Below are 16214 nucleotides of genomic sequence, written 5' to 3' on the forward strand. Positions count from 1 at the left end.
AGAACAACCTGTAATTAAAGTTATTAAAGTAGTAATACCTGTCAGTTCTATTAAAACATCATTATAGTTCAGTACGTTAATATTATAATAGCCATTAAAGTGTTCAGAACAGTGTAGCCTACAGCATGATACAAATGCATTTAAAGCTTAAATAACGCAGTATGGTGAAATTGAACGTGTCTGATAGTAAGATTATGCCTGTGTGAAGTCAGCTTTTGGCTGGCGCCCTGACAGACGTTTTGCCTCCCGATTACCGAGTCGGCTTTTGGGCTGGATGTGCTTCTCCTGTGGTGCCGGCCTCTGTTTCAGTTCATCAGATTTTTCCATACGTTTGCATTTATCTGCCTCATCCGCGTGCTCAGTGGAGCCCATCACGCAAACGGTTCCGAGGGCCATCGACACGAGCGGATAATCAGCGACTCGCACCTTGAGCCGCTGCTGCCCCCGCTGAGATGTTAAAGCTCTCTCTGCATATGTGAAATTACAGCCTCCGCGTGGATACTGTGATCTATTCAACAGCCAATAGTTAACTATGGACAGACAGACAAAACTCAAATGTTAACCAGAAGTGGAGAGTATGAATGTTGTTCTGCATGCAGATGCAAGAGCATAAACCCAAACGGGGGAGTATAAGGGCTGCCCCCGCAGGTGGGAGTCACTCAGTCCATAACTGTGATGGTTACAGGGGTCGTGCCCCCCTCACTATTGTCAGATACATGCTCCGGTATTTTGTTCTAGACACTGTGATAAACCTTACCTTAATTATGTTTTACTCTGATGAGTTCCAGTTTGAGCAAACTCCTTATTTAATCTTGTATCTTTGATCCATTTCCTTTCCATTGATATGTGGGCATGCAGGTTTACAGTTTCATGACAGCGTACTCTGTCAGAAGGCGCTGGAGCCTGTTGCATAGGTGCATGAATAATGAGTGCGTTTCAGCCAATCACATGATCAATGGCAGTGAGCATGTCAGCCAGCAGGCTCGACGGGGAAGTCCTACATCACTTTGGATTATAGTGTGACCTAAGTGGTTGAATGTGGATGTTCTTCAGACCTCCAGTCAGCAGAGGCTCTTGTTGGGACGGGTGTCCTGCTTGGGGAGGTCAGGAGGTCAAAGTTAGCCCCCCCCCCCGATTTGTGTAAGCTGTGTATGTCTCAAGATAACATTCAGCACCATCTGTATGCATGATCTGCACGTGACCCTGAGCTCTGCTCATAGTGCCTTCAGTTCATCATGTTAGAAAAAATCCTGAGCTATTTATATATTTATTTATTAATTGAGGGGTCCTGAGCTGGGATATCCCATGTCTTTGTGCATGAAAGGCTTCAGATTGTGAAACTGACTTTAAATCGTGTCTCGAAGGTACATCCTACACTGAGTGACAGTAACCCCAAAAGACTTTTATCAATTACTTTATAATATTACATTACGGGTATTAAATTATTTATAATTCATCCATATGAGATGGGGGCCCTCCCTCCATCTGGCTACCTCCCTTTGCGCAACTCGCCCTTTCACTCCCCCCCCTCGGTGGATGGCCTATCCAGAACATCACCCCCCTTAACCCTCGCCGCCCCCACCCGGGCACCATCAGCAACATGTGGAGCTGTCACCAAGGCAACGCCTTTTGATGTGTCAAGTTGGCGGCGCTGGGTGAATGGGGTAGCGGCTTAAGCGCGGGGATGGGCCGGGGAGGCGAGGCCCGGGGACGCGCATTTACATTCCTCCTCTTCCCCCTTCGCCAGCCTTACGCCGCAGCTTTACACTAATTCGTCTTTTATTTCTGCCGATCTTTTTCTTCTCATTTCGCCCTGCACGGTAGAGGCTCCTCCCGGTCTCCCCCTCATTTCAGCTTGTCCTTCATCAATTCCAATCAATTCTATTAGTGTTTAAATGTAGCAAGCTTAAGTTTAACGTATTGTATTTCTGGGGAATAATCAGGCAGATAAAGGAAAAAGAAAAACCTAACGGCACTGATAGCGAAACTCGCGAAGTCCTCGTCCCTCGCCTCGTCCGTCATCCCATGGCCCGCTTTTCGCTCCGCATCCCGGGCAGCCGTCACACCAGGTGGCGGGTGGGATCCCTTCGCCGGCTGATTTCGGGTGAGTTTCCATTCATTTGTTTTACAACTACTTTAAAACCACACCGAATAAGAAAAAGATCGTTTCTCAACTTCACTGATTTCACTTATATACAATAACAGCTAGTTATGCCACGTTTCCGTGCTGGCTTTCCATTTCGGATTTACAGCATTTTCACCGTCTTTTACGTAAAGAAGTGATGTAGTGAAGAATGATGCGTTTTCAATGGCCCAGTTTGAATACAGTTTAAAAATCCGTTAATCCGAAAAAAAATATATAAGGTCTATAATGTATAAAATATATTGGCGTATTTTGCTGAGGAAAATAGTTTAATTATTATCTCCGTAGTTAAATTTTGCTTTTGGTACATTTATAGACTTTTCGTTATTAATTTAAATATTGTTTGCATAAAATATATATAAAATATATATATATATATTATAATTGATAGCAATAATATTTGAAGAATTGCCGTAGCATTTTGTTTCCAACTCCGTTTTTTATTATATTTCGTGAAAGTCCCGTTACAAAAATGACCATATTTTCACAAGATTTGTTCAATTTATCCAATATAAACTGTTCTGAAATATTACTCTTGTTAAGTCTCTATTTACACAGACGCCGTGCGAAACGGTTAAATTTTGTACGTTTTAAATCCTTTCGCTATTTAATTTAATCGCATATTACGTTTGCTGAGAGCGCAGCCGTCCACGTTGTTCCGAAAATAAAAACGGAGCAGAAAAAGTATTAATCCTCAATCAAACACTCATTTCACTCTGGTTTGTGGGTTAGTGAAATATTAAGGATGCACACGCAGGCAATAAAACTGGCATTAATAACCATCTTTGCACCTCCTGTCAGGTTTCACTTTGTAATGGACAGTTTTGGTGAAAACACGACACGGATGTGGTGCAGCTTGACATTTTATACCACGATAATAGCAATCATATTTGCCAGATGTAAAAATCTGAAAATAAAAGCATGCTATTTTTATTATTGTTTATATTTTAACCTGCATATTATTATCAGTTGGCTGTTATCCGTTGCTTAATTCACTTTAGATTTTCAATAGCTTTAACAACTGAGGGAACTGAACCATTAAAAGTGATTAAAATTATATAACCCACATTTATATGTTTAACGTTATTTTTCCTTACAATCACATGATACACGGAACATTAACATGAGGTTATTAGATGGAAGGAAAACATTGGCCTTAGTTTTTAAGCACAAACTTTAAGATTAACACACAATGAATAATTTCGCACAATTACTTTACAAATAGTTACCCTGTCCATACTTAACTGTTTAGTATATGTTTACAATACATATAACGCCTAAATACCAAATGAATGCTGACGTACGGTCTTAATTTTATTTAAATATGGAAGCTTTGCCTTATCGCATTTGTGCTCAGTGGTTATTAATAGCTTATTTTCTTGGATTAGTATTGAAAAAGATTCAAAACAACCGTAAAGTGTCACGTAGAATCTAAAGCAGCATCCATTTTTACTGAAAACCATTCTAAATAAATCATTATTAGTGTGGCATTGCTATAATGAATTGAGTGCACTGCGTAAATGGGCTCTAGGTATGTTGTGAAAAGTATAATGTCCAGGTCATATTAAATTATCGGAAACATATGTTTATAATAATATTTATTATTATAATGTTTTTTGTGTTAATACTTGCCCTTTCGCACAGAACCGCCGCTTTTAGCTGGAAGTTGGGGAAGAGATTTGCGGAAAGGGCTTGGTGCTACACGCCTTAAATCTCACCTGTAGGCATGCAGAAGGTTGTTGGATAAAATTGGCCGGATGCGGGGCTCGACCGGGCCGTCGGGCAGAGCTGTCCGTGCTGATAATACGGTGCATTGTATTAGGAGTCCCCACGACCCTGAATAGGATAAGCTGTTACAGAAAATGGATGGATGGATGGATATATTAGGAGTAAGATGCACTCTTCATATAAAAAAGAAGGTAGAAATTAATTTTCTGAGTTAATGCAGGAATATAATTCTTTCGGGCCACTAGATTATCCTACACAACCTGACACTGCAGAATTTGTCGGTATCTTCTCTGTATGAACAACCGTGCCGAGCTTCACGGGGACACCGCTGTGCCCTTTGCTGCTGTCCCGCCTTTCGGAAAGGCCTGTGTCTCGATTCATTTGTGTTTTAAATAGCGTGGATCCGCTTGAGGGAAGCTGTCCGGTACCATGAAGGAGCCTGGATTTGGGGACAGGCACCTCCATGGACAGACCTACTCTGGGAAAGAGGCTGAAATGGGAATTCGGACAGTGTGTGTGTGTGTGTGTGTGCGTGCATCCTCTCCTGTCTGAAGCAGCAGGTCACACCGTTGCTCTGAGCCTCAGACTGTGATGTCAGGTGGAGGCGGTTGCTGTGGTTACGCGGGGGTCAGTGTGGCGCACGCCACTGCAGTGATGTAATGTGTCTGCCGCTGGCCATGTGTGCCACGATGCACTCAGAGCCTCGGACCTCCTCCTAACCCCCCCACTGCAGTACCGGTGTAGGATCTTGTGTTAGCAGTGTGGTGGGTAACTAAGGCTGCTGGTAGAAACCCTATGACTGTAATACCAGAAGTATCACAGGTTGCTCCTGCCTGTCTAGTCCTCCATTTGGTGGGTGTGAAAACAGCTTAATGAAACCGATCTGGTGCCCCCCCTTTCCCCCCTCCAGCAGGAGGCAGCGGCGAGAGCCGGAGCACATGGAGCCTCGCTGGCTGACACCTCGTGTGTTTGCAGTTCTGTTCGTGCTGGCGTTCTTGACATGCCGCGGCGTGTTTTCCTGAATGGCTGATGAGTGTCAGCGGCGGGAGGCCGGAGGTAGCTTTGGCTGTCGGCAAGTAGTGGGGGGGTTGGATCTGATCTGCAGAAGGGGGTGGGGGGGACCTGGTGGGAAGGACAGGCAAATAAGGGCGGCAGATTAGTGCCTACTTCAGCCCCCCAGATTCATGCATCCCAAACACGCAGACAGAAGTCTAAACACACATGCAGCAGATATGTTTATACATGGGGGGGTGTGAGGGGGGTCAGGGTCATAGGCAGGGTGTACTGGACGAGCTGCGCTGACGTGCTGGGAAGGCTTTTGGGGGGGGGGGGGGGGGTGGCAGGTTCCTGAGGGGAGCCTGATTGTGTGGCTGAGCAGAGAGGTCAGTGGGGTGTCAGGAAGGGGACGGGGGGGGTATAGTAGGCCTGGGACACTTATTTTCCCAGCATGGCTGAACGGGGTGGGTGTTATTGTCCTAGTCTGCTTGGGGGGGGGGCTGGGGGGTGTTAGAACCAGAAGGCGCATTTTTTCCTCTCTATTGTTCTGAGGCAGAGATGGGGCGTCGGTGAGGCAGGCTGTTCACTCCTCTGGCTCGTCATTTCGCCTGGGGGGTTAGCGGTCTCCCCAGCAGTGACCTGAAAGTGGGTTTCACCCTTGTCCAGTTTGCCCTGGTCTCCGTGTTCGTGCTGCCCTCACCTTCCTGCATTTTGCAATTTCCCTCTGGAACAGTCTTGTGGTTGCTGGGTCGGGGGGGGGGGGGGGGGGGGGTCCTGACCTCATGCATCCCTCTTTGTGCATCTAGGTGCCCCCATGCCTGTGCCAGTTTGCTTGCATGTGTGTGTGTGTGTGTGTGTGTGTGTGTGTGTGTGTGTGTGAGAGAGACAGGCATCAAGCCCCACTGACCCACCCCCTCCTGCCAGCCCCTACCTTTGCTCTCCTCCCCCTTTCTGTTTCTTGTCTCCCCCCAGGCCAATGCCCCCCCCCTCCCCCAGCAGAAGGCCCCTTGCCTTTTTGCCCCCATTGCCCTAGCCTCTTCACCCCTCTGTGTGGATCTCCTGACCCCCCCCCCCCCCCCCCCCCCCCACTCGCCTAGCCTCTGGGAGTCTTTGTGCTCCCATCCAAAGGGCTGTCAGTCACCCAGCCAGGGGCCCCGACGGGTAGCAGGTGAATCCCACAGTCAGTACATGCGTCCCGGGAGCTCGGGGTGGAGCGGCCACCTTCCTCAGCCTCTGCAGCGTTTCCCGCCCAGCTGGCAGTAATCCTGTGTTCCTCAGGATGCCCAGCTGGCAGGACGCCACCCTCCCATGTGGCTCCTGAGGGCGACATGCTGCTGCTCACCTGTTGCTGCCTGCTCGCCATCTGCAGATGTTCCTCCTTTTCACCGTAGAGCTGCGGTCGCTGCCCAGTAACGAACTCTGCTTCAGTTAGCAAATGGGACATCAGACAAATAGAGAAGGAAAGGGAAAGGGTGCATAATAGAAAGTGTTTTTCTCCACTCTCTGAAAAGGGTATCGCCCCTTGTCTCCCCCCGACAGAAGGGGGGTGGGGATTGAATGGAGCATTTTGTGGTTACCATGGCAGCAGTAGGGCCCGTTCTTCCAAGGCTTGGCTCAGACTTTCAGTTGCCAAGGCAACATCAACAGCCCAGGCTTGGGGGCTTAGTTGGGGTGGAGGGGGCGTGTATGACATCATTCCCCCCCCTCCACCCCACTCCCCCTTGTCCAGCCTCCCTCTGCGTGCCCATTGGCCGGCCCGGCACACTCAGTGCTGATTGACAACGGGAGGGGACTGCCCCTCCCATTCCCCCCAGCTCCGTTCGATTAACTCGGCGACGGGCGAAGAGCTTGTTAAATGCCAGCGGTAATTAAGAAACACAAGCTGAGGAGCGTGTGTGTGTGTGTGTGTGTGTGTGCGTGGGCGTGTGGCTCTCACAAATTATATGCGGGCGGCACGTGTCGGTTTGTGGGCTTTAGCTGGGTAATTAGCCTCTGATGGCGCCATCAATGCCTGGCTCATCTCTGCGCGGAGGGGGGGCGGCTCAGACGACCAGTTGCTGACCATCCCACGCCGGCGGGGGGCAGAGCGTGACTTTGGGGCAGGCTGGCCGCTTGCCGATCAGCTGCTTCGCACGGAAGTTCGCAACGAGGCTTGGATTCCGTTGTCGTCTTCCCGCTGTACCGCTGCTCCCATGGCGTTCCTCTCCCTCTCTCCACAGAGGAGTGACGGTCGGGGGTTGCCCCAGGCAACGCGGGTCCAGGACGGCTCGCGGCTGGTGATCCTCACGCTGGTGGGCGTGGCCTGTGTTGGCGGGATCCTGGCGGCCTCGCTGACGGTCGCCTGCCTGCGACACCATGCCCGTCAGCTGGCCTCCAGAAAGCTTGGCCTGGGGCCAGAGGGGGGCCATGAGACGCACTTTGAGTATCAGGTACGGAGTGCCGGAAGGGTCAAAAACCACACGCAGGTTACGGTGCCACAAGAGCTTCTATCAGTAAATAGCTCACTAGGGGGTGAACATATGGGTCATTCTAGATAAAGCACCAAGAGGCTGGTGCTGTTATATACAGACTATATAACCAATGAGATAATTAACCCTGAATAGCTGCGGTAAAACAGCAGTAATGTAGCAGTTAGGAGATGTGGCAGGATCTCATGAAAGTGGCAGAATAGGGGCTGCATCCTTTGGCTCCGAACCTGTGGGTGGGGGGTCACAGCTGGGTGGGGGGGGGATTGCTGCCTGGAATGGTTCCTGTTATTCCTACCAATGCCCTGGGAAGGTATGACGATCTGAGGAGTTTGAAAGGCTCACTGCTGAAACTCCATTAATAATACTACTACTACTACTACTAATAATAAAAATAATAATAACAATAATAGTGATGATAATGCGTGACACCCCCCCCCCCCCCCCCGTCTCTCGCCCAGGAATTATGCCGCCAGCACATGGCCACCAAGTCGTCATCGCGGCAGGACGCAGGTGGTGGGGGGGGCGGCGGTACGGACACGTCGCGCGTCAGCAGCGTGTCCTCGCAGTTCAGCGACGCACCGCAGCCCAGCCCCAGCTCGCACAGCAGCACCCCCTCCTGGTGTGAGGAGCCGGCGCAGTCCAACATGGACATCTCTACCGGTCACATGATACTGGTCAGTGCGGGCCTGCCTCGCGGCAGCTGGCGAAGTGTTGTATAGCGGGGGACAGTGAGTAAACTAGTAGCAAACTATTTAACGGAGGGGGGCTGCAAGTGGTGCTTCAGCCTGGAGCTTCAGCTTTGTGAAGCTCACAACCTACAGTTTTTGTTGCAATACATAAATACATACATATATACAAACATATACAAGTTATTGATTGTTTCCCCAATGACCTCTCTCTCTCTTTCTCTCTCTCTCTCTCTCTCTCTCTCTCACTATGCTCTCTCCTTTCTTCGTCCCCCTCTCCTCTCTCTGTCCCTCTCTCTCTTTGCCCCGTCACTCTTTCTCTCTGTCCCTCCACTCCTCTTTCTCTATGTGTCTCCCCTCCCATCTCTTCCTCTCTCTCTCTATCCCCCTCTCCTCTCTCTCTCTGTCTCCCCTCCCATCTCTTCCTCTCTCTCTATCCCCCTCTCCTCTCTCACTGTGTCCCCCCTCCTCTCTCTCTTTCTCTCTGTGTCTCCCCTCCTGTCTCTTTCTCCATCGCTCTCTGCCCCCCTATCTTCTCTTGCCCCCTCGTTCTTTGGCCAGGCCTACATGGAGGACCATCTGAAGAACAGGGACAGGCTGCTGAGAGAGTGGGAGGGTCTGTGCGCCTACCAGGCCGAGCCCAGCTCCGTGTCCATCGCCCGGGGTGACAGTAACCACAAAAAGAACCGTAACCCTGAGTTTGTGCCCTGTGAGTGCCCTGGCTCTTCCACGATCTTCCACACCGCCCCCCAGCCCCCACCCCAGTGTAAATCATCTCGCGTGGCTCCGTTACAGACGACCACTCCAGGGTGAAGCTGAAGGCTGAGATCAATCCCTCGCGGGCCGACTACATCAATGCCAGCACCATCGTGAGTACTGGCACTATCGCCACGACGATTGCCGTGAGCGGGCCTGGTGTGGAGCGGGAGGCTGAGCCAAACGTTTTTCGTGGTGAAATTCATCATTAAAGTGGAGACTAGAGCACTGTGATCAAGCTGAACTACTTTTAAATACATTAGCATTTACATGCTAGTTAGGCTGGGAGGGGGGCTGGCGAGAGGGAATGGCAGTCTGCCCGTTTGTAATGAGAACGAGCCCTTTTCGCCTTGATGGATTAATCCCTAGAAAAGACCTGAATGACAGCTTGCCGTCTGGCAGCCCACACCTCTCCATCTTTTAGTTATAACAAGTCCGGTAATCTTACAAAACATCCAACAGTGCCAAAGATTATTTCAAAGTCTGCCGGTACCCATGTTGTGCTCGTGGGAGTTTTAAATACACAAAAATGTTCTGAGGGCAGTGGGAAAAATGATTGGTTCAGAGAGATAACCAATCAGATTGTAAAGGAGGAGGGTCCAAGCAACTAGAGAAGGCGGAACCAAGACATCTGATTGATTGGTCCCACTCCCTCTAGTTTCTTAGATCCACCTCCTGTACAATCTGATTGGTTATCTTTTTGACCAATAATTTTTCCTTCTGCCGTCAGAACATTTTTGTAAAAGTTCCATGAGCCCTTGTTGCTTTGGATGATCTGTCAGTGTGAACACTTTGGCCCTGCTTTAGTCCTGTGGTCATAATGTTTTAACATCTGTGCCATATGGAAACTGTCCTCAAACAAGGCCAAGCCAACCGCATATGGAGCAGAAAGTGTGGGACCGTCTCCTTTTTCCAGAAGACCAGTCGCATTTAGATGTAAACTTCCTTCATAAGGGTGCCGATGAAGACGATTGTTGATATTTATGACCTTCCAACCTGTGAGAGCTGCTTCACAATCACCCAAAGGAGACATACAGCAGATTAAACCAGTCCATCCCGTACACTGAAAGCAATAATGAAAAATGTTATAAATCTGGAAAAGTTCATTTTTTCTCCTCTCCTCGGCTGTGTTCAGATCGATCGTCTGACATGGTCACCAGACTAATCCTGCATGCTCTTACACATCAAAACTCATGGCGCTATTCAAACCTTCTGCCAGTTGACCAATGAGATGTTAGGGTCAGATAACTATGGTTACTTTTTATCAGCAGGACCCAGCCGGACCAAATACAAAAGTGTATATATGTTTCTGATGAAATGTATTGTGTTGGCTAATCCCGGCGTTATTGGGAGCTGGATTGTAACGATTTAGCACAGTTACTAAAAATCTGTGTTTTTTTTCTCATTCTGCTGTTTGCCTGGTATGATGATGATGATGATGATGATGATGATGATGATAGTACTTTATCTCTGTGTCTGTACGCCTAGATCGAGCATGACCCCCGAATGGCAGCCTACATCGCCACCCAGGGGCCCCTGCCGCACACCATCTCGGACTTCTGGCAGGTCTGTGTCGTGTTTCATTGTGTGTGTTGGACGTGAGGCTGGATGTGTGTTACATGAGCTGTTTGCAGTCCTGGATCAGATAATATGAGGCAGGTTGTATACGTGTATTGCCTGATGACATCCTGTCTTTGCCCAGTCTTTCCCTGCCCCCCCATGAATCTGTGTGTGTGTGGGTGGGGGGGGAGGACCAAACGTCCTGTTCTTTTGACATTAGGGGGGGGCGTTTTTCTGGTACCCACAAGGGGAAAATCAATTTAATAGAAATCAGTAACTGACATCGAAAAACTAAAAATGCCAAAATTTGAGACTTGTTTGATTAATTAAGCTTAAGGTTACGGCTGAATAGGAGTAAAGGTTGCCAATACTGGGATTAGGGATTTTCCAATAGAAATACATGGACGGTCCTCACAAAGATATGAATACAAACGTGTGTGTGTGTGTGTGTTTTATTGCATTATAACCTCCATTAACACTAGTGTTCAGCTACTGTTCCATTAATGGTTCCGATTTAGCTGGATTATTTGGACTAGTTAGACTTTTGATTAGCGTGTGATTCAGGTGTTTTGTATCGCTCTGTGTATCTCCCACCCTCTAAGGAGGAAGTAACCTTTAGGTGGCACTATGGCCTTCTGCTGCGTGCTGGAATCTGGGTCGAAATTTGTATGTTTCCTTTTTTGACAGAACAAAATGCCAAACTTACAATTTGTGTGTGTTTTATTGTAGAAGGTGTGCAATATTTATATTATACTGTAGTTAGTGTGTGACAGTGTTTTTGCCGTACACACAGGTTTTGCCGTAGATGGTGTGTGACAGTGTGAGTTACATTATAGATGATGTGTAACATAGTGAGTTTTGCTGTAGATGGTGTGTGACAGTGTGAGTTACATTATAGATGATGTGTAACATAGTGGGTTTTGCCGTAGATGGTGTAATAGCGTGAGTTACATTATAGATGATGTGTAACATAGTGGGTATTGCCGTAGATGGTGTAATAGCGTGAGTTACATTATAGATGATGTGTAACAGAGTGGGTTTTGCCGTAGATGGTGTGTGACAGTGTGAGTTACATTATAGATGTTGTATAACAGAGTGGGTTTTGCCGTAGATGGTGTGTGACAGTGTGAGTTACATTATAGATGATGTGTAACAGAGTGGGTTTTGCCGTAGATGTTGTGTGACAGTGTGAGTTACATTATAGATGATGTGTAACAGAGTGGGTTTTGCGCGTAGATGGTGTGTGACAGTGTGAGTTACATTATAGATGATGTGTAACAGAGTGGGTATTGCCGTAGATGGTGTGGGAGAGCGGTTGTACGGTCATCGTCATGATGACAGCGCTGGTTGAGGATGGAGAGAAGCAGTGTGATCGCTACTGGCCTGACGAGGGCTCGTCTCTCTACCACATCTACGAGGTTGGTGTCCTCCGAACTGCACCTGTATGTGTGCGTGCGTGTGAATGCGTGTGCGTTCGTGTACAGTCAACCCTAACTGCGTACTGCCCGGCTCCCAGGTCAACCTGGTCTCAGAGCACATCTGGTGTAACGACTTCCTGGTGCGCAGCTTCTACCTGAAGAATGTGCAGACGCAGGAGACACGCACGCTGACCCAGTTCCACTTCCTCAGCTGGCCCGCCCAGGGCATCCCCAACTCCACGCGCCCCCTGCTGGACTTCCGCAGGTACTACCATTCTGCTGGCCCAACCACTCCAGCACAGGAAACCTGCTTGCCCACGTGTAGCTGTCACAGGGCGCCTCTTGCATTCCCTTCAGGATTTATTCCACTCTGACTTTTACAGCTATGTAATTTTAAGCATTACATCAGCCAGTGATGCTATTTGTGTTAAATCTTTGTTAAATACTTTGGAAAAGCTGTGTCAAGAAGGGCGCTATATAAAGCTAAATCAAACAGAATAGATTCAAGCATCCAGCCTCTATAATTCCCTCAGTGTCACACAGTGTGTGTGTACACAGACTAATTACACGCATGTGCACCTGGCCGTTTGAAAACAGAGGCACGTGGTCAGCAACACGATCACCTACAGTGTGCTTTATGACCGGCCCTTATCCTGCTTCACTCCCAGGTTGGAACTCGGTCCAACTGGCCAATTTAACCCTCACTGTCATCTGCTTTGCCTGCTAACCCGGCTTCAGGGTGCCGACTGGCTCCGCAACAACCTAATTCTTTCCAGTTTGTCTTCCAGCTCCTCTGTCTTTCTTGCGTAACCCCCACCCTACACACTCAGCCTTCCACAGTATCACCCTGGCCACCCCCCCCAAGGGCCATCGGTTCACACTCCTGCCAGTGTCATTTTTGTGATTTGCAGCTTGTAATCTGGGTCCAGTTGCATAGTCACAAAAATGATCATTGGCAGGTGTGACTGCAGCAGGATCAGTGTTATAGTGGGACAATCCACTGCATGCCCCCTCCCCCCACCACCACTGCCTTATCCCCCCTCCTCAGGTGTCCTCACCAGCCAGTCCCCTGCTGTTCATTCAGATTTTCTGTCAGGCCCCAAGGCACCTCATATTCCACCCCCAGCCTGCGAGACCCCAGGCACCTTCGAGATAAACCTTAAATGTTAGCTTAGCCACATGCTGTTGAGTGAATCCCCATTATTGTTGTGGTCACTGTTGGCTAACAGTACCCTCACCTGTTTGTCCTTTCTCTTCTCTCACTTTCTTCTCTATTACGCTGCTCAGGAAGGTAAACAAGTGTTACAGAGGCCGATCCTGCCCAATCATCGTGCACTGCAGGTAAACCGCAAGGTGCAATGCCGACATCCTCCACAAGATGGCATAAAGTTTCCAAATGTAGCTGTTTTGTTACGTTTCATAATTATTTGATGATTACTTTCTCGGTCCCACGCAGTGATGGCACAGGTAGGACAGGCACCTACATCCTGATCGACATGGTTCTCAATCGCATGGCCAAAGGTGAGTAACTCCCCTCTAGTGTCGGACCTGCATGCTTGACCGTCTCCTATCTTTGGCCCCACTGGAGTCCCTCACTCAGGGAGGCAGGAGATGATGACTGTGTTTCAGTGTTTTTATGTCCTATGGAAAGTGTGTGTGTGTGTGTGAGAGAGAGAGAGAGAGAGAGATGGTATGCTTTACCTTATGGGGACACAATGTCCCCACAACGTGATGAATACCCATTTTTGATGAGCTCCATCAACCATTAAGTTTTTAATAAAAATCTGTGACTGCAATGAAAAATCTAAAAATGCAAAAACTCTTGTATTTTGCTTGGCTACCTATATTAGCGTTAGCATTTTTCCCATATAAATGAATGAGCGGTTCCCATAAAGATGTGTTTACCCGACATTCTTGCGTGTGTGTGTGCGTGTCTGTGTGTGTCTTTGTGTGTGTGTGTGCCCCACATTCCCACCTCCTCAGGCGTGAAGGAGATTGACATCGCCGCCACCCTGGAGCACATCCGTGACCAGAGGCCTGAGATGGTCCACACCAAGGTAGGTCATGGCCGTGGCCCATCTACATATCTCATGCCCTCATCCCCTTAACCCCCCCCTCCCACCCCCACCTCTCTGCCCGCAGGACCAGTTTGAGTTTGCCCTGACGGCTGTGGCAGAGGAGGTCAACGCCATCCTGAAAGCACTGCCCCAGTAATCCATTACCCCCCCCAGTCACTCTCCTGTGGCCCCCTTCCTGTACATTCAAACACACGCTGCCCCCCCCCCCCCTCCGCCCCCCCAGGAATCCATGTGAGGGAAACATTTACACCCAGTATAGACGCCCATTTAAAAAAAGACAAAGTGACTCCTCTCGGCCTTCGCCCCCCTCCCCTTTTTAGTGACGTACTGAATGCCTTACCAAAAACCCTGACCCCCACCTACATGACAGCAGGCAGGTGCAAACAGACAGGCAGGGCCCAGGTCTCTCAGCGTCACCTTTTCTGGGTCACGTGACGCACAGAAGATCGAGTCTAAACAGACCCACCTTCTACCGTACGGTACAGTAACGCTGCAAATCTCTCAAAAACAAACTGAAAATTCCGTTTCTGTGAAGTGCTCAACCCAATGAGGTTATATGTCCGAACACATAACAGAGAAAAATAAATTAATTCAGAATCGCACTGCAAAGACATAACAGCAGCTGATGTTACACTGCATTAAACGTCAGAGCTGGTAGATGTAGGACTTATACAACCTTTCCCCGGTTACCATGGCGCTACCTTCCGATAAACCTTCCGATACACCTTCCGATAAACCTATCGTAAGGCGAAGATATCGTAAGGTGAAAATGCATTTTAATACAGAACACCTAACCTAACAAACATCATAACCTAGCTTAGCCTACCTTAAACATGCTTAGAACACTTACGTTAGCCTGTAGTTGGGAAAAATCATCATCAAAAAGCCTATTTTAGAATAAAATGTTGACTATCTCATGAAATGTATTGAATAATGTACTGAAAGTGAAAAACTTTTACCCATCGTAACATGGACCATCTGAACCTGGGGAGAGTCCAGGATTTAAAAAAAGATACACATTTATAAAATACTAATTTCTATATTACTGAACAATATAAGGGTTAAAGTGTTAGAATAGTTAGGACTGGATTTATGATTTACATGGATATACATGGATACTAAAGATGGTCTTAATATTGAAGGATTAAAGGCAGGACACAAGGAGGATTTTTTTGTGGCCCAGCTAAACACTCTGAACTGTCGATATTTGGTCCGTTTGCTGTTCTCGAGGCCTGGCTGTCACCTAGAGGCTCCTGATTGGAGGTTTGGGTTTGGGAGGTTACCATGGAGATGTTCCTGTGCTCCTCTGTTCCACAGTTAAAGCAGTTTAAAGAAACCCCTCTCCACTTACCCTCTGCCTTCATCTGGTTTCAGCTTCCTCAGCTAAATCTACCCTGACCTCGCTAAAGCTTCTCCCTGTATCACTGTATTTTATGTAGCAAATAAACAGAAAATAAGAAAAAAAAGAAAATATGCTATTTTGTAACTTCCTGTGATTAATAAAGTTTGTGATGTAGTGCAATGCAGAGAGCGCGTGACTGGCCTTTTTCTTGGCCTTGGCTCTGTGGGTGGGGGTGGAGCCAGATGACACAGCTATCCATTGGCTGGAAGTATCTCTCACTATCCAGTGATTGGCTGGATGCTTCTCTGGTATTTGTCTCTGTCAAAAATCTGTTAGCGGCTTAGTGGCTAGAGCAGCCGTGGAGCAAAAGGACACAGATTGACTCTGGGAGCCCCCTCCCCCCACACTCCTGCGTGCCCCCACAAGACAGATGACTGCAGGATCACAGGACAGCCATGGACTTAGGGCTGTGGACATGTGCTGCAGACAGGTCTCTATTCACAGCCAACATAAAACCCCACTTCACACAGAACTACATGAGAAGTTATAAAACTCTTTAAAACATGCTCCTTTTTGGCTGTATAGTGAAACATTATCCAGTGAAGAGCTGATCCTGAACTTGAGTTCCCAATACATTTCATGGGCAGTTGTATAAACTGGGAAACAGGAATGTAGACAGTATATGTTACAAAGATTGGGGGGGTGATTTTGAGACCAGTCAAACCAGCTGCTTCTCAGCATTCCACACATTCAGGAGCAATTCCGTCAGACTGCAAAGCTCTTTCTAAGAGCCACAGGCCCAGAGTGGACACTGCAAGTCTAACTAAGGGGCATGAAGTGAATTCCAGTGAACCTTGGGATGCAGAGCTGGGCCACAGGCAGCTCCAGGTTAATGATCAGACTGATGTGAGAGTGAAGGCGGGGGCAGGTGGAGCAGGAAGTACACGGCCTCCATCGCTGTGCCCTTCTAAGGCAAACTACCCCACAAGGCCTGCCTTGTATTTCTCAAATCCATCCAACAGGAGAGAGGTCACCTGTG

General features: G+C 48.2%; 1 protein-coding gene across 2 annotated transcripts; it reads left to right on the forward strand.

The window, feature by feature from the left end:
* Window positions 1-1739: 1739 nt before the first annotated feature.
* On the forward strand, window positions 1740-15361 carry LOC125725211 (receptor-type tyrosine-protein phosphatase-like N). Of its 2 annotated transcripts, XM_049001934.1 has the most exons (13): window positions 1740-1820; window positions 1944-2104; window positions 7087-7296; window positions 7794-8009; window positions 8583-8730; window positions 8817-8890; window positions 10266-10343; window positions 11636-11755; window positions 11854-12020; window positions 13043-13096; window positions 13212-13276; window positions 13739-13812; window positions 13898-15361. In XM_049001934.1, the coding sequence occupies exons 4-13, from the start codon at window positions 7812-7814 to the stop codon at window positions 13967-13969; spliced, it is 1050 nt and encodes a 349-aa protein (XP_048857891.1). In that variant the 5' UTR covers window positions 1740-1820; window positions 1944-2104; window positions 7087-7296; window positions 7794-7811; the 3' UTR covers window positions 13970-15361. The 2 variants fall into 2 exon arrangements, with proteins under 2 accessions (XP_048857891.1, XP_048857890.1); XM_049001933.1 differs by lacking the exons at window positions 1740-1820; window positions 1944-2104 and adding an exon at window positions 6686-6731.
* The last annotated feature ends 853 nt before the right edge of the window (window positions 15362-16214 follow it).

The sequence above is a fragment of the Brienomyrus brachyistius genome, unplaced genomic scaffold (assembly GCF_023856365.1).
Source record: "Brienomyrus brachyistius isolate T26 unplaced genomic scaffold, BBRACH_0.4 scaffold62, whole genome shotgun sequence".
NCBI classification, from domain to species: domain Eukaryota; kingdom Metazoa; phylum Chordata; class Actinopteri; order Osteoglossiformes; family Mormyridae; genus Brienomyrus; species Brienomyrus brachyistius.

What these genes read in the sequence shown, in the direction of transcription:
- LOC125725211 (XM_049001933.1), top strand. An exon ending in CTACCGGTCACATGATACTG is followed by an intron (nt 8,010 to 8,582) that starts GTCAGTGCGGGC and finishes TTCTTTGGCCAG; the next exon opens with GCCTACATGGAGGACCATCT. An exon ending in ACATCAATGCCAGCACCATC is followed by an intron (nt 8,891 to 10,265) that starts GTGAGTACTGGC and finishes CTGTACGCCTAG; the next exon opens with ATCGAGCATGACCCCCGAAT.